This window comes from Dysidea avara, chromosome 12 (genome assembly GCF_963678975.1).
Source record: "Dysidea avara chromosome 12, odDysAvar1.4, whole genome shotgun sequence".
NCBI classification, from domain to species: Eukaryota; Metazoa; Porifera; class Demospongiae; order Dictyoceratida; family Dysideidae; genus Dysidea; species Dysidea avara.
Window position 1 is genome coordinate 10,252,900 of NC_089283.1, and position 20,571 is coordinate 10,273,470.

Here is a 20,571-nt window from a genome sequence, read left to right on the forward strand (position 1 = left end):
AAGTTTTGTACAATGCAATTTCTGACTCTTACTAACTTCTTGCACAAATATGACATTTTTAGCTTGATCCAGAATCAACCCCTTAGGATGAGATGAGATACATGTATAAAAATCCACACTGAGGTGTCTGATGAGCACATGAGGTAGCTAACTATTTGTGAAGGAGAAAAGCATTTGGAGCATTTGACATTAATTTTAAGAATGGGTATAAAACTACAGCCATTTTATGTCCAGCTGTGCCTGCACCGTCTTACCAGTTTCATATAACAGAGCTCTTTGATGTCAGTTGATTGTTCTTGTGTCTCAAGTTCGAGTTACTATCAATTACGTATATACAGCAATTTTAACTACAGAGGAACTGCTTTACCTTTATATGTTGGAATGGATCTGACTACGCAGTACATCATAAGTACAAAATGTTTAGATATCGTGACTGTACCAAGATAATGAGATGGTCTTAAGAGGTTGGAGTTCCACTGTACTCAGCTGCAGTTTAAACTGGTGATATGTATAATCTAACTCTGTCAATTACATGCATGCAAAGCTTTTTATAGTACACGTCTAACTAGATGATTTATGCTAAAACTGAAAATTCTGTGACCTACTTACAATACAATGCTTGGCGTGGTAATACCATTTTAAAGAAAGAATTCTATATAAGGTATACCATAATACATCATCATTGTAATTATCAGTTGTCAATTGGACGTTTTGATAACTGCATCAGTGATAACACACAGTGACATTTTGCATCAGTGATGTTCTACATTAGTAACTGTATCAGTGATGTTTTGATAATTGCAACTGTAAAGCATTTGCAAGGATCTGTGCATGTATGGTAACTATTTATAAATTAAGAGCATTCTTATATACTCTATTTTTATCTTTCCAAATCCTGAATACATTTTTGTATGTTCTTAATATAGTAACACAAACATGTGTGCATGTGACTGATAAACATGCCATTACTTATGACTTCAATATATTGTATAGTTTACAATATTAGGTTTAAAAATGTGATATATATGAATTAATGCAATGCACTGCTTAGTTTATGTGCTGCTATTGACACTTCCTTGAGCCTTTTCAGTAGGTATAAGTCGCAAGAATATATACTGTGGCTCTATTCTACTATCTATAACCAATGGTTGTCCAGTGCCTGGAGAATTAACATAATAAAGTTTGCCATCATGTGATTTAAAAGCCAGAGCGAAGATATCAGTTTCCGCAGAGTCCAACTTCACCATCTGAGTCAGGTTTTCTGCTGTATCATCTCTGACCTGTGTGAGTGATAGAAAATGACAGTAGCTAATCAATTTTGTGCTATCTGAAATACATTTACCACAACCTCCATTATACTGATAGTGAGAGAGTGGAATTTATGCATTTCAAAAAGCAATCTATTCTAGATGCGTATGTATTCTATTAGAACAGTCATATGTAGACAGTAATGACAAGTTAAATGAGAGCACTGCACATGTAGACACATACAAATAGCATAGCTACACACAAGCACAGAAATTATACAAATTGTTAACCTTAAGACACAGATGGCTTCCATCCTTAATCAGATCAACTCCAACAAAGTGATCACGGAATGTGTTGTTTCCAAGCGTAATCATAGTTGGTGATAAATTATTCCAACAGAACAGGACTGCAAATACACAGTATTTCATTTAAATGTTTCAACACAAAAGAATGTCTTTATAACCCTATAGTCTGCCAAATAAATATTGTAGACTGAATAATTATTAGTTACCTATGATTGGCCATGAATAATAAACAACTATAAACAACATTATTTTAATGTAGCTATAATTATATCATATATACATAGATGTTACTATGCAGATCAAGGCCCATGCTAATTCCTAAGTATTAAGAACTTTCAACTTTTGATACAGTAGTTGAATGCAAAAAAAAAAGCTGCAGTATATAAGTTGCTATCAGACCTTCAGCGATAATAATTGCATAACTTCCATAGCTATAGGCTAATTGTACATACCTCGTATATCCTCAAGACATATGCTGTTTGAAGGAGTGGTGATGATATCACAACAAGAATCATCACTGCAGGACTTGGAAATCTCTGGAAACTTGGTGTACATGTAATTGTCGCCCTTCACTCTAATCACAGAGAGTTGGCCAACAGAACAGTCCATGGTTTTCTGTCAACAGATGATGATGCTACAGTGAATGCTTTCAATATGCTTTTTCAGTTGCACTCATATGTAGTTGGTTTCATTCCTTTATATACACCTTATCACGGGGCGTGCGGGTTGAGGCCGCACACTCAGTAATACGTTACGTAGGCGTCACAGTGAGGTCAGGGGATTAGTTGCAGCCTCACACATTCTTAGTCTGGCTTGTGAGTGAACTACTCGGTGCTGACAGTGACAGGACACGAAATTTGAGGATATACATTACTGCAGTAATTTCCCGATGTTATTGGGCCCCCAGGCTCTCCATAATTAACTCCGTTTAGCTAGCTATATGAAATTTATGCCACCGGAAAGGACATAGATACAGTATGCTTTTCTAGCCTGTATCTATGGTCAAGTACACATGATAGCTAGTCACAGACCCCCACTAACTGCTACTCTGCGGGAAACATTGAGTAAAGTTTGACTCCATCTGAAAGCCTGATGGTGTATCATAGTTGAACTTCGCTCCTGGTAGCTTCCCCGAACCAGTAAATAGTTTAGAAAATTTCTGAATTCTGATTGGAGAAGAAAACTCCTGTATGCATTAATTCTGGCTAGTAGATTATTGCTGGACGTCCTAGAATGGCTTGGCAAGACCTCTCACTAGTTTATAGCCCGGAAGAAACCTCAATCTGGAAAGCAAACTTGGAGTGAGACCTGAGGTTAAAATGAGTGAGATTTACTTACTTATGCGTGGGGTCTCGTCTTGAGCAGAAAAATTCCTGTAAAATATTGAAAAATTTGTAACTTTCTTTGGCTATTTTCAGTTATACCTCTCCATCTTTAGCCATTAGACTAACACTCTGTTTAGTGCTTTGCCAAGAGGTTTGAAGTGAAATTAAACACTTTAAAGCTATAATTTTCCATTAATTGCAATGCGTGAGATGGAAAACCAAGTGTGAGACAACAATCCAATGCACACATAATGCGTGAGAATTGAGGTGTCTGATATAGCAAGGTTGCTTTGAAAGAAGTTAACTTGACAGTGCATTGCCTACCAGTAGTGGGCGCTGTTTGGATGTACAGAAGGTTCAGTTGTTATGGGGTCTTTTTTTAAACTCAAGCTACATGTTTTATTTATTCATCACATGGCCAAGGGTATGTATTCTTAACCACAAAAGTGACATGTCACATGTATTGTGTAATCACTCACATGATGAACCATACAGTATGCATAGAAACCAACTTAAATTATTAGCTTGATTAGCATTTTCTGTATATTGTGTTATCACAATCATGCATTGCAGGTAGCTATAGTTAGCTTGTGCAACATTATACATAGCTAAAGTTACACTTAATCATTCTTGTAGATATCATATATTTTTATATAGCCAATGGTTTTAAAAGGTAATATAATTATCTACAAGATTATATGACCAGATATGTGATAATTGCACAAAATGTGTTAGATATAGCTACAAGTACAAGGCATCATGCTAACTATATGAAACCTTGTCAACTGATAGCTATACAATGGATGGAAGTGCTAGGAACTATTAATGAATGTATGGCTTAGCTACACACATGCATGTGTCACATGCATAAAGTACAATTTTCTAATGTATTTTTTTCTTCAAACACACTTAACTATTTCTCCTGTCAGTGATACTTGAATGTAACCATGTAGCTACAATATACTAGTTGTATTAGGGTGCTGCATACTCAATGTATATTGTATGCCATAAGGTTTCAGGTAAGAAAACTAAAGCCTTACGTATATCATATACTAAAAGGATAAGCACTGTAGCTATACCTCTATACTATTGGTATTACTATCTATATCTATATATTCAGATTCATTAGATTGCTGTTTTTCGTCCATTATAGCTATACTATTTTTTTTACTGTTTAGTGTTATCACCTCAAAGCATTCAAAACTGAAGAAGGTTTCAGCATGAGTTATTATAAGACTTAAAAATTCCCAAAAATTGAGCAGTGCGCAGAAGATTAGTAACTGCTTCGGATAACAATGCAACATCACATTAAAATACTATCATCTAATATCCTATATTGGCTATATGTATGTATATATGTATGTATGTATGTATTGTTTTGACATGGATGTAGCCTCATAGCTGAAGGTACAACATTATCAGCATATGCAAGATACATGTAATAGAGAGTTCAGCTTCAGCCTCTATTGAGAGTTCAGCTACAAATAAGTCACCTATAGAAATTCAGCTCTAAAAGTCACCATAGCTGTAGACAGTTCAGCTACAAATAAGTCACCTTGAAGAGAGTTCAGCTATATATACAAACAAGTCACACTGTAGAGAGCTCAGCTGCAATCAATAAGTCACCATGCGAATACACATTTATTCACCAGTTTCCTGCTAAATTTCTGAGCTACATTTTGTCTCTGCAGGTAACTACTTTTAAATATATAGTAAGTTAGTGTAGTTAGCTTATAGAGGGTAATGGGCTTCTCACTAACTAGAGGTTAACTATAGTTAAACAGTTACCATGTAGTACTTCAGGAATCTGTGTAAAGCCACTATGCACTTGTGTATACATATGCATTAATGATATATTTTGATCAGAGAAAACTACTTTTGAGAATGTGTCATTACAAGTATCAGTTCATTTGATTGACAAAAAAAGAACATAAAACTCTATTCTTTTCAGCAAAGACTGTAGATCTATATAATACGACATTTTGTAAACATTGATATGCTAATCTTGGATGACATATCTGAGTTGCTAAGCTACAATTGAGGAAACGTCTCTTTTAACTGAATCATGTTATGAAGCTCCAAGAAGTTGATTGTATAATATAGTTTGGGAAATATATTGCTGCATTCAGCTGAGCACTAATCCCTTTAATTTCCCCATGCAAATTCAATTGGAATGTACACTATAGCTACATATCTTCAGTCAGTAAATTTACTTGTTATTTTTAGTTGCTGATATAGCTGTGTAGCCATATGTTATATGGCTATTTGGAAGATGACGTGCTGTGTACACTCTTGTTAACAATATAACTAGTTCGTGAATATTTCTAATAATACAACCAGGTAGAAAATCAAGTCCCAAACATGCTGCACAAGTGTACAAATACATACACACTTATGTTGTTTAATTTTATTCCTGTCAGTGTTGTATATAGTCATTTACTCCTTTCATGGCCATGGGCTATGGAATCTTGACAGACATTCAGGTTGGGATGGAATCACTGCATGTATATGAATAATTGGTCATAAAATTTATTATTGTGATAATATCCACAAAAGATACATTACTTAATGATGACAGAGCCTGGTTATGATTTCAAGTTAGACTTTATTGCATCATAGCTTAACTACATGTACAGCATAAATATGAATGACGTAATTAGTTATATAATGAAAAGTGGTGTGCATGCCAACAACACAACAATTTCAAGCATCCAACTAGGAAGTCTTCAGCCAACACAGTGAATCCTACATGTACATATATAGCTAAAAGGGACTTTCCATTCAAATGGCTGCTGAAATAACATTCCTGAATCATTATTGTTATCAAGTTGCTTTGTACGTAAAACAGCCTATAGTATTTCCCTCAGCTGATCATGATAGAAACTTTCCATCTGATAATATCTATTCTGACTATGCATGCATACATGCAGGAAATTATAATGTAATAGAAGTATTGCCATACATGACTCTTCTCAAGTATTTCAACATAATATGTACATTGTAAGCTGTTAACTGTTATACTCTAACGGCATTCTTTCATGATATATAGCAAGTAAATTAAATACATTATCTTGTGTATAAGAATTCAAATAGCTATGCACATGCTACTTTGAAATATTTGCTATGGCTTTAATTAAGAATTACACATCTCAAATGCACATATTGTGCTGTGGCAGCTACCGTATATTAATATATGTGATATCAGAGTTTGAGACGAGGACATGTGAGGGTATACAAATGTCATATAAAGTCTAAATATTTATTTGAAAATTGTATATTTATCTTGTTAACTGTTTGGTTATTAATTTTAACCAAACTGCTATTATGGAAATAATGTTTTGCATATATAGTTGATGTTATAGGCTAAAGAATAAAAAAGGATAACACTCTATCCCACCAGTATATATGTCATAATGGCGGATCCAGGATGGGGCATTTGGGGCCACCATAAGGTATGTACTCATGTAAAGGTTTAATTTCAGCGGCTTACATACATCAATTGGAACAGTACATCAGTGGACATTGCTACATTTTTACATGGTAAATGTATAAGTGAAGTTCCATGAGGGTCTGTATTGGGACCACTGCTATTTTTATTATAATATTATGTAAATGATGTGGACAATATCCAAAGTCATCTAACTAGTTTGCAAATGATACTAAATTATTTGCTATCATCCATGATACAAGTGACAGTCAGCAGGATTTGCTGTTTCATGGTCTAAGGTTTATTGAGAAATGACAGGCAGTAACTCACCTGATACGTTGTGTGAGAAAGCTGAGCTATAGCTATCAAATGTAACATACATCCCTTGAAACTAGTAACTTGTAACTAGGAAGAATTGTCAAAGTAATTAAGTTACAATAGTTACATACCCTGTACTAAATCAGAACACTTTTTAATTTTGCACCATACATGCTACAGCCACATTAAGTATAGACACATCCTACAGACCTGCAGCATTTGTGTTGTAAAGCCTTAATAAATAAAATAATAAAACATTCTGCATACTGTTCTTCATGATTCAGCTTGAGTACCAGATGGCAGAACAATAGTTGATACTAAGCTGAAATGGCCACAGAATTTTTATTTTCAGGAAGTGCACATATCTACAATTCTCTTCTTCCTTTGCTAATTGTTATCATGGAAAAAAAAAGAACGTATTACAAAAGTTAACAAGCAAGTTACTAGTAACATAACTTGTAAGTTACATGGGATAAATGTAATGAATAACTGATAACTTTGAAGTAGCTACCCCAAATCTGACCGGGTTATTAATTAATTAATGACCTTACCTGAAGCTAGAGGTTCTATCAGTGACTTCCATCTTTATGTTTAAGAAAAGTACTGGCAAGGCCATTGGCTTAAATATATACTTGATTATATATATAATTATATTATGTCAATATAGTACTTTTAACTGCACGAAATGGCCTATCTGCTTGTTTTGACTAGACATTGATTGCATTGACATGTAATCTGATTGTTGTGTTTGAGTTTTAGATCTGTTGTATATATCTACTAAACATGTGATCCATGCAAGCAATTTACCTAACCAAGTTTCATGTTACATTGAATCAACAGAATTATAGATACGAATTATGGAGAGTGTGTGTGTGTGTGTGTGTGTGTGTGTGTGTGTGTGTGTGTGTGTGTGTGTGTGTGTGTGTGTGTGTGTGTGTGTGTGTGTGTGTGTGTGTGTGTGTGTGTGTGTGTGTGTGTGTGCATAAAATCTGGAGACACTATTAATATTTCCTTATATACTAGTTTCCCCTGCAGTACTCAGTGTAGTAATAATGCAAGCATGTTGCTATTTAATTACTGTATCATTATTTACAATAAGGTTAACATTGTGATATTAATTGCATTCATGATATCATACATAAAAACTGCACAGAATTGGGTTATATAAGTATTGCTATCAACAGTTCCTTAACCAGCCATTTCTTTTCCAGTAGGTATAGCTGGTCTGAATATATACGGCGGGTCTATTTTGCTGTCTATAACCAGTGGTTGCCCTATGCCTGTTGACTTAACATAATATAGTGTGTCATTATCATCTGATTTAAATGCCAGAGCAACGTTATCAGTAATATTGCTGTTGGTCAACTGCACCATCTGAGTAAGGTATTCCCTTTTATTATCCTTGACCTGTAAACAACAGAAAATAGTAACCGCTAACAGTATACATGTACTGAAATACATTAATTACAGTGTTCCATGTTTTATACTGAGAGAGTTTATAATATCGAATGCATGCTGAAGATAATCTCAACACAATACACACATCTAGGCAATCTATTTAATTGGGTGGATCAACTGCACATTTAGCATATATACTAGCTATAAGCACATGCACTCACAGAAAATAGTTACCTTAAGACACAGATGGCTTCCATCCATGATGGAGTCAACTCCAACAAAGTGATTTAGACGACTGTTGTTTTGAAGTGTAATTATGGATAATAATATGTTGTAACAGTAGAGAACTGGATAAATAACAAATATACAGTATTTTATCTGTGCAATGTCATGCATAGCTACATTATAATGCATGCAACACCAAATAAAACCTCACCAGTCTGCTAAATGAACAGAGTACACTGAATATCAGCTAGATATTATATATACCCACTATAATATATATATATATATATATATATATATATACCCATGAGTAAAATGCACTCTTTCTATGCTACTATGGACATTGTGGCATGGAGCCTCATGCCGATCCCAAGATCTGGTTCTGATTATAATTCAACTGTCTGCATAGTTTCCATATAACAAAGTCAATTACATACATACCTCGTATATCTTCAGGGCTGATGTTGTCTGAAGGAACGGTGATGATATCCAAACTAGAATCATCACTGCAGGACTTTGACATGCCTGGAATCTTGACGCAGATGTAATTGTTGTCTGGCTCCACTAAGATCACCTTGAGTGAACCAGAAGAACACACAGGGCAGCTCATTGTTGTTCAACAGCTAATGAAGTTAAGTTCTAAGAGAATATATAGTTTCTGCACGTTGCAACTGCACTTGGTATAATAGCTGCTGACTTTCTTTCCTTATATCATAGATACTAGAATTCTAGTATATATATACTCACTTTATCATGGGGCGTGCGTGTTGAGGCCGCACACTTACATTACGTAGGCGTCACAGTGAGGTCAGGGAATTACAGTTGCAGCCTCTCACATGTTGCCTTCCTGGCGTGAGAGTACACTCAAATTCTTTAATGCTGGCAGGTGGTGACGGACAATGACGGTGACAGGACACGAATTTGGGGGAATACTACAGTAATTTCCCGAATACTCTCGGAATTTTCAAAGTGGTCAGTTTATATAGAAGTAGATATATACGTATTTAAATTTATTTCAGCATAAATGCGCAGGTCAAGGAATGTGTTATTGTCCAAGTATTAAAATGACCCACATAGTAAAAACAAAGTGGTGAACTAGTCTCGTGCCCAGACCGCTTTTTTTCTTATTGTGTGGGGGCGGAGAAAAAAAGGGTCTGGTGGATCTCCAATACATTTTTTGTGCAGCCGGATCTACAACTTTTGGGGATCGTTGATTAGTGGTGATGAATAGCAAAGGTTTGTTAACGAAGCGACAATAGGAAATACGGCGCGCGTTTGCTTAGCAAGGCTGAATCCTTGGGTACGCGCGCCGTATTTCCTATTGTCGCTTCGTTAACAAGCCTTTGCTATCCATCACCACTAATCAACGATCCCCAAAAGTTGTAGATCTGGCTGCACAAAAAATGTATTGGAGATCCACCAGACCCTTTTTTTCTCCGCCCCCACACAATAAGAAAAAAAGCGGTCTGGGCACGAGACTAGTGGTGAACGTCATTATTGTAGTGGAGTTCACCACTGAGCTAGTTAATAATTTCACAACTGCCACAGCCCACTATTTTTAGGTAGTGGCGTTCACTTCATTCTTTTGCAGTGAATGTCACTTCCATGTAGTTAGTGACGTTCACTACAAGAAAGTAGTGAACACAAAGTAGCTAGTCGTGACCGTCACTACTGAATATTGTGGTAGAAAGTAGTTATGAAATACTGATTCACTACTAATTTTTTACTGTGCAAAGCTGGAGCCTGTGTTGCTTACTGTACAAATCCACATGAAAAACTACCCAGCTTTTTCAATATCAAATTTCTGCCACAATACTCACTATTTTTAAGTAGTGACTGTCACTACAAAAAATGTAGTACACAAAAATAGTGATATAGTAAGTATTGTGGCAGAAAATAGTACTAAAAGTCACTAGATGCAATGGCCATTGGGGGCTGCATTATACAGTTTTACACAGAACTGCTGGCCGGACACTGACTCAGAAGTGCATCTGAAGCAACATTAGTCCACCAACGGCATCAAGAGGACAGCACTGGACAAATACTTTCTGTATATGTACCTTGTTCAGTACCAAAGATATTAAATGGTATATAGCTATCTGTAATCCTGCAGACATATGTCAGAGAATAATAGTCCCAGCTAAACTATCACTCACTGGGATATAATAGTCTTGCAGAGTGCACCACTATATAATATATACTGGACCCAAGGCCAAAATAGCTTTTCTTTTTCTGCACTTAGCATTGTTTTAGTATCGAGATTCTGACTCACTTCATTTACAAGCTCATTAGCCTTCTCATTGGTCCCTAGTGTGATGGGAATTCCAATTCCAAAACATGGTACAATATATACTTTGTGGGGTTCTGCATATTAACAAGAAGAATATTATAAGCTAGTAGTAAGAGTCCATAATTATGGACTCTTGCTAGTAGGGATCATAAATAGTACTGAAACAAAACAGAACATATACTGATATGCAATATTATCTCACTCCCATATATGTGTCCATATTAGCAGCAAATCAAAGTAGGGACTATATTTGTATGTCATGCAGATGATGATGTTCTCAGTCCCTTAATACTTATCATTGTAATGATCCCAACTACCTTATGAGGTACACATGCGAAAAGGCATGTGTTGGACCACAGTTAATATAAAATGAAGCCTGTAACATTGCTGTCTATTGAGTTTACCTTGGAAGTATTTGGTTAAGTACTATGAAGCCCTGACCTGAAAACACCACCAATGAGTTTCAATGGAATGGAATTATCCACTGGCTGGCTCCTTGACTCTCTGACTAACTGACTATTAAGATATGACTACCTAGCAAACTAAGTTTTCATGTGAGCATAATAAACTCATTGGTGGTGTTTCAGGTCACTTTCAAGGTATATTTTTGGGCTTGATGGTACCTATAACCAATACTGCTAAGGTGCTGTGACAACATAATGTGAAAGTCATGCTACCATGAGTTAATAATAGAGAGGTTATACTGATAGCAATGCATGAACTGCAAGTATAGTATATGTATTTACAGCAGCTATTGAATTAGCACGTTGATTCAAGCTTTTTATAAAGTCAATCCGGCACATGATGTTTATGCCTTTATAACAATATTTTTACTTTGTACATAAATTAATCTCATGGTTTAAACAGGCAAAATTATTACATGACCTTGCATAATTCACAGTGATCCGCTCTCACTTTGTAAATTTTTAAAATTACTTCCTGAAAATGCAAATTTAGATAATTCTCAATACCAACTTATTGCAATTTTCTGAGTGGTATAGCTATGTAGTGGATGTGCTCACTAATGTTGCTTTTGAATTGAAGTGTATTTTTATTCTGACAATTCATATTATACCATGTTATTCCATCTAACAGATACAGGAAGGTATATTGTACTGATGTTGCCTTATCAGAGACATTTCCACATTGTTTGTCCAACCTATATGTTGCAATGGGGAAGTCAATTTTTTTCTAGTTTGGTTTCCCAGATAAGCTGTAGATATTTGATACAAGTCAGATGCTGATATGAAATGGGTAATATATTAATCAAGCTATACGTGTTTATGCATTCATACAGGGTATGTATTCTTTAACCCCCACACACATAATAAATGGTGATATATCACCTGTGTTGCCATAGCCACTCACACGATGAACTGATCACATATGCAGAGAAACCAATGTAATAAGGAATGATAATCTATAATTATAAGCTTTCTGTATCGTATTATCCCAAGTGTTGGTAGTTAGCTTGTTTGCAACATTGTACACAGCTAGTGTTACACTTGATATAATTGCTTGTATGTGTACATTATCTGATATTATAAGAAAGTATAAGATAGCCACATATGTATCATACATGTAACCAGTTATGTGATACTGTATAGAACAAGGCAGACTACAGGTTCATTCATGCTATATATATATATAAACCTTGTCAATTAATACCTCTAGATTTAATCTTACGTTTTTTTGGCACTTACTTTTTTATCTACCTTGTTAATGTCAACATATGCTACTGTGAACATACATGCCCTCTCAGTAACATACTATGAAAGTTTAATTTATTACATGTCATGCATGAGGCTTCAGGTAACAAAACTAACACCAGTATTGTTTGACGAAGGATAGTCACCGAATACCTCTGTCACCAGTATCATCATCTGTAAGCCTATCTATATTTAGATCCACATCTATATTTAGATCCACTGTAGTTAGCTTGTTATTTGATTTGATCATTAATTATAGCTATAATACTCTTTTACTATTTACTGTCACGTAACACTTCAAAGCATTTATTGCAGTGTGAGGCTTTAAAAATTCCCCAAAATTAAGTTTGAGAAGGTATTTGAGGTAACTGCTTCACATAACAATATCACATTAAGATGCCATCATGTACATGATATCCTGTATACATCTGCATGGTGCTATCTTGACATGAATGTGATCTTACGGGTGTTTAAGTTGTATACAGTATGATTTTGTAGATTTGTAGACATAGCTACAGCATGGATACATGCTCAAATTAAATATTCTTTAGTTGATTTTGTATTTGCAGGTATTCTAGTATGTAGCATCAGAGAAGCCACTTGTTGTGTGTGCATATTAATGTTATATGACTTTTGGAAATGTGTCATTATACTTTATCTGACTGGCAAAAAGAAAAATATTATTACGTAGATCTAAATCTTTTCAGCAAAGACTGCAGATCTGTATATTACGTACAACATGTCATGCGTATAACAATAATAACATGTTGATATTCTATTCTAACATGACGTTTCTGATTGCTTAGCTACAATTGTTTTAATTTTATTTTTATTTACAACACAAGTGCTGAAGGTCTGGAGGACACCTGTTAAAGTTGTTACAGAAAGTATGTTTGAAAAGGTGGAGAAAGGAGAAAAAATCCATGACTGGACCTGCATGGGCAGCCTTGAACCTGCAGCCATCCAATTAACGCTCAAATGCTTACAGGAGTCTGCCAGGTGGTCAGGATGTTTTCTCTTTGTCAATTTCATGTCTGTGTCTGCTTTTAGCTGAATCATGTTATGAAGCTCCAAAGTGTTGATTTCCTTTGTAGTTTGGGAAATATATTACTGCATGCATTCAGCTATGTAAAACTAACCCCTTTAATTTCCCCGTTCAAGAGTCTCCATTGGAATATACACTATAGCTACATAGTACCAATATCTTCAGCCAATTAAAATTCACTCGTTACATTTTATCTGCTGATACAGCTAGCTATATGTTATGTGGCTACATGAAAAGATTACATGATGTGTAGACACTCTTGTTAATCAAATAGCTTATTACCATACTCGTTACCATATGAGAATATTTCTAATAGAACAACCATGTAAAGTAGAAATGCTTCACTGGTGTATTCAAACAAACATATACATACACTTGTTGAATTTTATTCCTCTCAGTGCTGTAACCATTTCCTTTCATGCATGGGCTATGGAATCATGACAGACGTTGACTGAGAATGGGAAGGAATCTATAGAGTCTAAAATTGGTCACAAAAGTTATTGGCATGATGGAAATGCATGGTAACATCTGGTCAGCCAATATATGAAAATAATTTTAAAATATAAAACATGGGAATAGAAAATAGTAAAGAAACAAGTTTCAAACAAGCCAGCATGTTAAACACATAGAGATCTCTATTTGGACTCAATGGATATGGTAGGAACTAGAGAAAAAAAATCCTTAAATCAGGGGCAGATAAGTACTGAGAATGCTTATATGAATCCAAATAGAGATCTGTGTATTTAACTGGCTTGTTTGACACTTGTTTCTTTACTTTTTTCAGTGACCTCTGTAGTTTTTAAAATTATTTTTACACTAGTTGGTTCACTTTTTAGAATTCACATATGGATATATAGCTATAACGAGAGGTGCTGGCGGTGCTTGATATTACACAGAACTAAACATGTATATCAAGTTAGTCATCATGTAAAGTAGCTGTTAAGTAGTCAGCTTTTATCAGAGTTAGCAAACACCAGTGTATTGTTTCCTTACTATTGAATGTACTTTGTACAAAACGGCTTTGACATATCCAACTATAGGCAGTGTATAGCACGCTGTGGTCAGCAATAGTATGTCTTCTGATTTATCATATAGGCATGCACACTTGCGCAGCTATGTGATCACAGTAAGTCAAGTACACAGTGGTACACAACAACATTGTTGCTCTGGTATGAATTTAATATACTGTGGTTAAATATGGGTAATGATATAGGTTTCCAAATGAACATGTTAACATGAATACATTGGATACTTATTATAACACCATTAACACATTGGTTACCCTTTCAGAGACTAAGTCAGAAGATCAATGGCAAAGTGAACCTACAAGAAGCAAATTTGCTTGAGAATGGGTGTTATCATTGTAAATTAAAAAATAGGTCATGGACGTGAAGAAAGACATAGGAAGTAAAGTTACGTAGTTTTTATCCCCAAAAAGTACTCACACATTTTGCTCTAGCCCTGTGGAAAAGAAAAATAATAACAACTTGAAAATGGTTTCAAATTGGTTCCTTTTGACTTCATATTTTCCAGTAGACCTATAGTTCTTCCAAATTAACTTTTAAGGCTTCTTTTGTGGCTGGGGAGCTCCCTAAGGTGGTGTTTAGGTATGTGATTTTGGCAAAAACATAGGCAATCTCTATTATGAGCCACGGTAGTGGTTCATGTACCATGGTTCATGATTAGCACATAGAGGTCTTCATTTAAACTGCTTGCAAGAATGGTGAGAGTAGCAGCAAATAGTATATGGAGTATAATTCATCACTTAATAACAACAGAAACTGGTTAAGATTTTGTTAAGATTTCATTCAATGTATGTTAAGTTTCATTGTATAAAATATAAGGGGTGTAATGAAAAGAGATGTGCCCTTTAGAAGAACCTTTTGTTGACAACATAATAATTTCAAAGCATCCAGCCAGGAAGTCTTCATCCAGTGTAGTTAAAGCCAACACAGTGAATATAACATGCATCCATGTACATATATAGCCAGTGGGACTTTCCATACATTGACTTCAAATGGCTGCTGAAATAATGTCAGAAATAGCTCTGAATCATTATAGTTATCCAGCTGCTTTGTACATAAGAGTACATATAGTATTCCCCTAAGTATTTCCCTCAGCTGATCATGATAGAATTTCATCTATTCTGACTATACATACATGCAGGAAATTAAATAAAACATTATGATAGTGTTATACGAATTTACTTTGCACAGCTTCATGTGCAGCCTGTATGCATGTACATATTGGCATAACATGTACATTACAAGCTGGTGACTTGTATTTTAACAGCATTATTTCATGATATATACAGATACTCTAACCACCACTATACTTAAAAAAAATTATTTATTGATTAAGGCTTTATAGCACAAGTGCTGAAGGTCTGTAGGACTATAGCTGTTTAAAGTTGTTACATAAAGTATGTTTGAAAAGGTGAGATTTTCATTATCACTCTATCAGCACCTGACTATCCTGCATGGATTATCTCTTTTACAAGTACTCAGAAAATTTGGAATTTTCAACTAGAGTAGGGACCATAGCACATCGATAAAAAGTACTGAAACAAGCTGGAGTAGTGCATGATATTAAATCACAGTAAAACAGTAAGAAATGTTATATCACTATTGTGCATTTCCATTATGGTACGTATCTTGAGCACAGTAGGGATATAACACTTCTTATTGTTTTACTGTGATTTAATATCGTGAACTACTCCAGCTTGTTTCAGTACTTTTATCAATGTGCTATGGTCCCTACTCTAGTTGAAAATTCCAAATTTTTCAGTGTACTTGTTTGTTAACTTTTTTTTGTATGACTGGTGAACCCATGCATACCGCATCCGTGCACTCCAGCTATATCAGTTATCATCTGAAAAGTGAAGTATCCATTACACTTCATTGTCGGCTACTGTATGTTCAACCCGTTACACAGCAGTACGAATAGAGAACTGTTCGAAAAGCACCTCTGCAATCATTTTAAAATAGTCACTATGAAAAATACAGACGATTTCCATTATGAAGGAAAGCCATCACGTGCTACCACCAAATCGACACTTTGCTGTCAGCAAAGATGAATGGGACACAAAGGAGGACACTGGTAAGTCCATGAAGAATGTATTGTATGTACTGTAGTATGCCAAAAGGCACCTCTCAGGCTGAAGCGACGTCGAACAGTGAATAAATCAAGCCCATAGCCTTAGCCGATATCGAGTTACACTTGTCTGAAGGCATCAGTCAGTTACTCAGTCAGTAGAAAGTTCCGTTAAATAAATTATTTTTAAAATTCCGTAGCAACTTGTTGAAAGCATTTTGGGTCGATCTGAAGGCTTGTTTGGGCTTAGTTTTACCTAACCAATACTGCCTCATCATTGTCAGGGAAAATTGAGGCTGGTTTTTGGGTGATGTTATTTTGTGGGCTACGCCTACTCCTTTGTGGTTCCTACTATACAGCACTATCGTACTGTATGATACAGTGGAGTACATGTTTCAACCCTACTGGAACATCATTCACTGAAATTTAGGCAGCTGACATGGATTGTCTAGATACCAGCAGTTCATTATCCCAAGACTTATGGCATGTGGTATAGTCAGTGTTTACATATTGTACCCTCGATGCACACATTTAGTACATTTATCAATGGTTTTTAAAAAGTCAAATAGACTATATGAAAATTTCAACATGAAAGTTTTGTCAAAGAAGTGTATTTATAGTCTGTCAGCCTAATCACAGGCTACTTTAAGACTACTTATTCATAACTTAATTCCATCTAGGGACCCGCGTACAGAGAGGCTACAGAAAACTGAAGCAGGGAGTCAGAAACTTGAAACTGAAACTATGTCGAATCCAGAAAAAACCAGTGACTTGATCTACAGACTAAATTCCTGAGGAACCACGCAGTCTAGGATACACTACATTCAGCCAGTACTCATTCAGCCAGTACTTAAACATCATGACCTCTCATTTTAGTAATAACTATATACCCTTCTAAGGACCTGCAATTGGAGGAAGCTACACAGAAAACCTGGAGTCAAAAATTTGACTATGCTGAGTACAAAAAAATCCCAAACCAGGTGGTAAATTGATCCACAGACAGCTATCAGGTGGTGACTTGGTAATACGTATATTTTATCATGGCTTACTTCAACAACTATTATGGTTGCCCATGCAATAATTATCATAAGGTCCCTGTAAATTTTTTTGGGTAGGATTTTAATAGCTATGAATATATTACTTTGAGGAAATTTACCTTCCTATGCATGTGTACTGCTTATAAGTTTTTGAACAGTTACTGAAGTATATAGCAATTAAATTAAAGCCATTACTTGTCTGTAGAAATAAGAAATCATTTCCAGATAACTACTTTGAATTTAGGGTCTGAAACAAGCGTACATGTTTATTTGAAATTCAACATGTACCTTAACATCGTTATAGCTGTCCAGTTTTTATATAGCAAACTGCAGTGGTACAATATTACTGAAATAAATATCTGTGTAGTTGATGTCATAGAAACTATATCCACTAAGTTAAAGTGTAAGGTCTAATACTACCCTAATAGAGCAGTCTTGTACTCAATAGGAGGGTAAAAGCTTGCAATTATAGTCTAATGTCCTATAGTATATATACATGTTTCAGGCAGGAAAGATAAACTTTATCTGATTGTTTGCATGGAGTTTACATTTGTGAACTCCAAGTTTACATTTGTGAACTCCAAACTTCATCTACTGTATAACATGCAAGCAGATGAACTTGACCCCGATGAGTCCCCATAATATGGTAGCTTGTATCCCAGCATACTAAAAAAAATATAGGCAACATGCAGGGTTTAACAAAAATTTAATATAAAGCCACAAGGTATGTACATATCTAAAGTTTTAATCACAGTGGCTTACACACAGTGAATTATGTGCCTGCTTACCATGACAATACAATTACCATATACAAGTCTCTCCTCACACCTCTGTGGTTATCAGCCTAAGACATGAAGCTAGGAGTGTAGATGTAAGTGCAATTACTGCTGCACATACAGAGCACTCTCTAACAGAACACACAGCTACACATCCTAAGTAAAAGTCATCTACATCTCAAGGGTTGAAGAACTGCCCTCCTATACAGTTGTGCATAAGATATATATTGCTTTATTTCTGCAACTGTATCCAGCTTGTCCAGCATATAATCATATATTAGCATATGACCCACTGAACACAAACCAGCTGTTTTCACAAAATTCTATTTTGCAATAAAAATAAACATGCTGCGCATGCTACATAAATAGTATGCACGTTTTAATTGCTTTGGTATGTACTAAAGTGAAGCTCAAATCAATAAAACTTATAGACCATCAGATTAGCCTTTTCATGGGGAGTAAGAAAATCTTTCTTCCGTGATTGTACAACATAAGGTGTGTGAGTTATGGGAACTTATTTACAATGAAGTAGAAATAAAGTTTACCATCGTCATTTCATTGTTGGAATGGCTTTCTTTTTTTGTCTGCATGGAGACGTACAGGAAAATTACTATACTTTTGATCCATTTGCCAGTTCATGGTGAACAGACTGAGCCCAACCCTGTCTTTGTAGCTTCTCAGCGGGTCACATACATAGATCCTAGCAAAACATCAGGGTATACTGAAATAGATTTTATCATACATCTATATGTTTATATGGTCAAGTCAACTCTACAGCTCATTTTCACCAATGCCCAATAGTGGTATACCAATAAGTACAACAAAGACATATCTTTAAGTGTTAGTAGCTTAACAGAACAGACTAGGCTTAATAATGTGCTAGTTATAGAACGCCATGACATGTCACAGTGGATCATATAGTCATGCAATGGACCCTTGGATATCCAAACCCCTCATGCAATGGTTATAAAACTGTTCAGATAAGTGAAGCCCATACACATGTACAGAGCTGAAATACTCTAATAGAACAGACATCTGTTTACTCAAAACACTCTAATAGAACAGTCATTTTCCATATTAGATAAATGAGGGCATACAGATGAACAAGGATAGGATAACTCAGGGTCTATTGTGCTTAGTAAATTTTGTATGTTACTGTATGTGCCTGCCAGTATAATGGCAGCTAAATATATAGATTAATCCCACAATCTAAACAGTGCGGTCAGACTATTATCCTGCTCCCTATTCTTTATTTGCATTGTAATTGCTTAGGATCAGGTGTATAGTCAGAAACCAGTCAGCTTTTAAAAATTAAGATTGATACACCAGACCCAACCACAAATAAAGGACTGACTGGTTTTGCCATGCTTATCAGCGATGGATTCAGGGGCTGGCAAAGGCAGGATATCAATGGCGGATCCAGGATGGGACATTTGAGGCAAATCCCCCCCCCCCCCCCCCCCTTGTGGAAGAGCCAGCAATACTTCTGATTAATACTAAACTTTATGTCAGGCCAAGATCAGTTTAGCTATAAAACTCATGAAAATATGCACATTTTACTAGCATTTATTACAAATTCATGTTCGGATAGTGGAGATACTACTGTGTATTGTAGATCCAATACCTGGAAGTTTCATGTGCACAAAATTTTTCTAATCTTTTAGTTTTTAAAAATGTGAATAATTCTTGTCTTGGTTCAATTTTGCTACTTCCTTTACAATTAATGAATACTTCCTGTACATGAACATATTAAATGCACATTCAGTTATCAGTACTTGTACAAGTCACTAGGTAAACTTAATAATTGCAAAAATTTTTAATGTCAAGGCAACGAGTTTAGCTGCTAAAGTGACAAGTTTAGGAAATTGACAAAACTTAAATGCACATGACCAACACCTTTGTATATGATTTATTGTTACCATATGTCACAGCAGATTTTCTGATATCACATGATAGGAAGATTTAGTGAAGTTGATGACTTGACAGTTTTCCACCATGTAATAGAGGGTCTATTACCACTCGTCATGAGATTAAGGATGTAGTTAATAAACTGTGATGCCATAGTGACTGTTCTATTAGAATATTAGACTGCTCTCTTAATGTAAATCCTAATCGCTGTCTTTTTTCAAATCAAGGTAGCTACTTTGGTCCTCTCAATGGTAGCAACACTACTGGAAGAATCATTTTCACTGTAGAGTCACTAGAATACTATAGAGTTATTACCTTATGCAGGGTTGCATAGTGCAGTTGCACATGAACAAGCAGCAGAGTGTTATACAGCCCTAAAGTCTGTGCAACAAACCAGTATCATAAATATAGCAACTACTTATAAAGTTTTTCACTAAACTTAAAACAAATAGGACATTTAAGTTTAG

The 20,571-nt window shown here is 35.3% G+C and overlaps 2 protein-coding genes across 4 annotated transcripts; both read right to left on the reverse strand.

Moving 5' to 3' along the window:
- Positions 1–900: 900 nt before the first annotated feature.
- On the reverse strand, positions 901–2,206 carry LOC136241675 (uncharacterized). The gene is made up of 3 exons (XM_066032928.1): positions 2,006–2,206; positions 1,539–1,654; positions 901–1,280 (listed from the first exon to the last, which is right to left on the reverse strand). The coding sequence occupies exons 1-3, from the start codon at positions 2,160–2,162 to the stop codon at positions 1,053–1,055; spliced, it is 501 nt and encodes a 166-aa protein (XP_065889000.1). The 5' UTR covers positions 2,163–2,206; the 3' UTR covers positions 901–1,052.
- A 5,523-nt stretch (positions 2,207–7,729) lies between these two features.
- On the reverse strand, positions 7,730–9,209 carry LOC136240625 (uncharacterized). Of its 3 annotated transcripts, none has more exons than XM_066031638.1 (4): positions 9,032–9,209; positions 8,688–8,974; positions 8,256–8,368; positions 7,730–8,030 (listed from the first exon to the last, which is right to left on the reverse strand). In XM_066031638.1, exons 2-4 carry the CDS (start codon positions 8,854–8,856, stop codon positions 7,812–7,814), a joined length of 501 nt encoding a protein of 166 aa, XP_065887710.1. In that variant the 5' UTR covers positions 8,857–8,974; positions 9,032–9,209; the 3' UTR covers positions 7,730–7,811. The 3 variants fall into 3 exon arrangements, with proteins under 3 accessions (XP_065887710.1, XP_065887712.1, XP_065887711.1); XM_066031640.1 differs by having other exon boundaries at positions 8,688–8,820; positions 8,994–9,209; XM_066031639.1 differs by having other exon boundaries at positions 8,688–8,885; positions 8,994–9,209.
- Between the last annotated feature and the right edge of the window lie 11,362 nt (positions 9,210–20,571).

Coding starts and splice junctions, on each gene's coding strand:
- LOC136241675 (XM_066032928.1), bottom strand. CDS start 2,162: ATGGACTGTTCTGTTGGCCAACTCTCTGTGATTAGAGTGAAGGGCGAC. Junction 1,655..2,005: donor ATGTCTTGAGGATATACGAG/GTATGTACAATT, acceptor GTGTATTTGCAG/TCCTGTTCTGTTGGAATAAT. Junction 1,281..1,538: donor GAAGCCATCTGTGTCTTAAG/GTTAACAATTTG, acceptor TCACTCACACAG/GTCAGAGATGATACAGCAGA.
- LOC136240625 (XM_066031638.1), bottom strand. CDS start 8,856: ATGAGCTGCCCTGTGTGTTCTTCTGGTTCACTCAAGGTGATCTTAGTG. Junction 8,369..8,687: donor CAGCCCTGAAGATATACGAG/GTATGTATGTAA, acceptor TTATTTATCCAG/TTCTCTACTGTTACAACATA. Junction 8,031..8,255: donor GAAGCCATCTGTGTCTTAAG/GTAACTATTTTC, acceptor TGTTGTTTACAG/GTCAAGGATAATAAAAGGGA.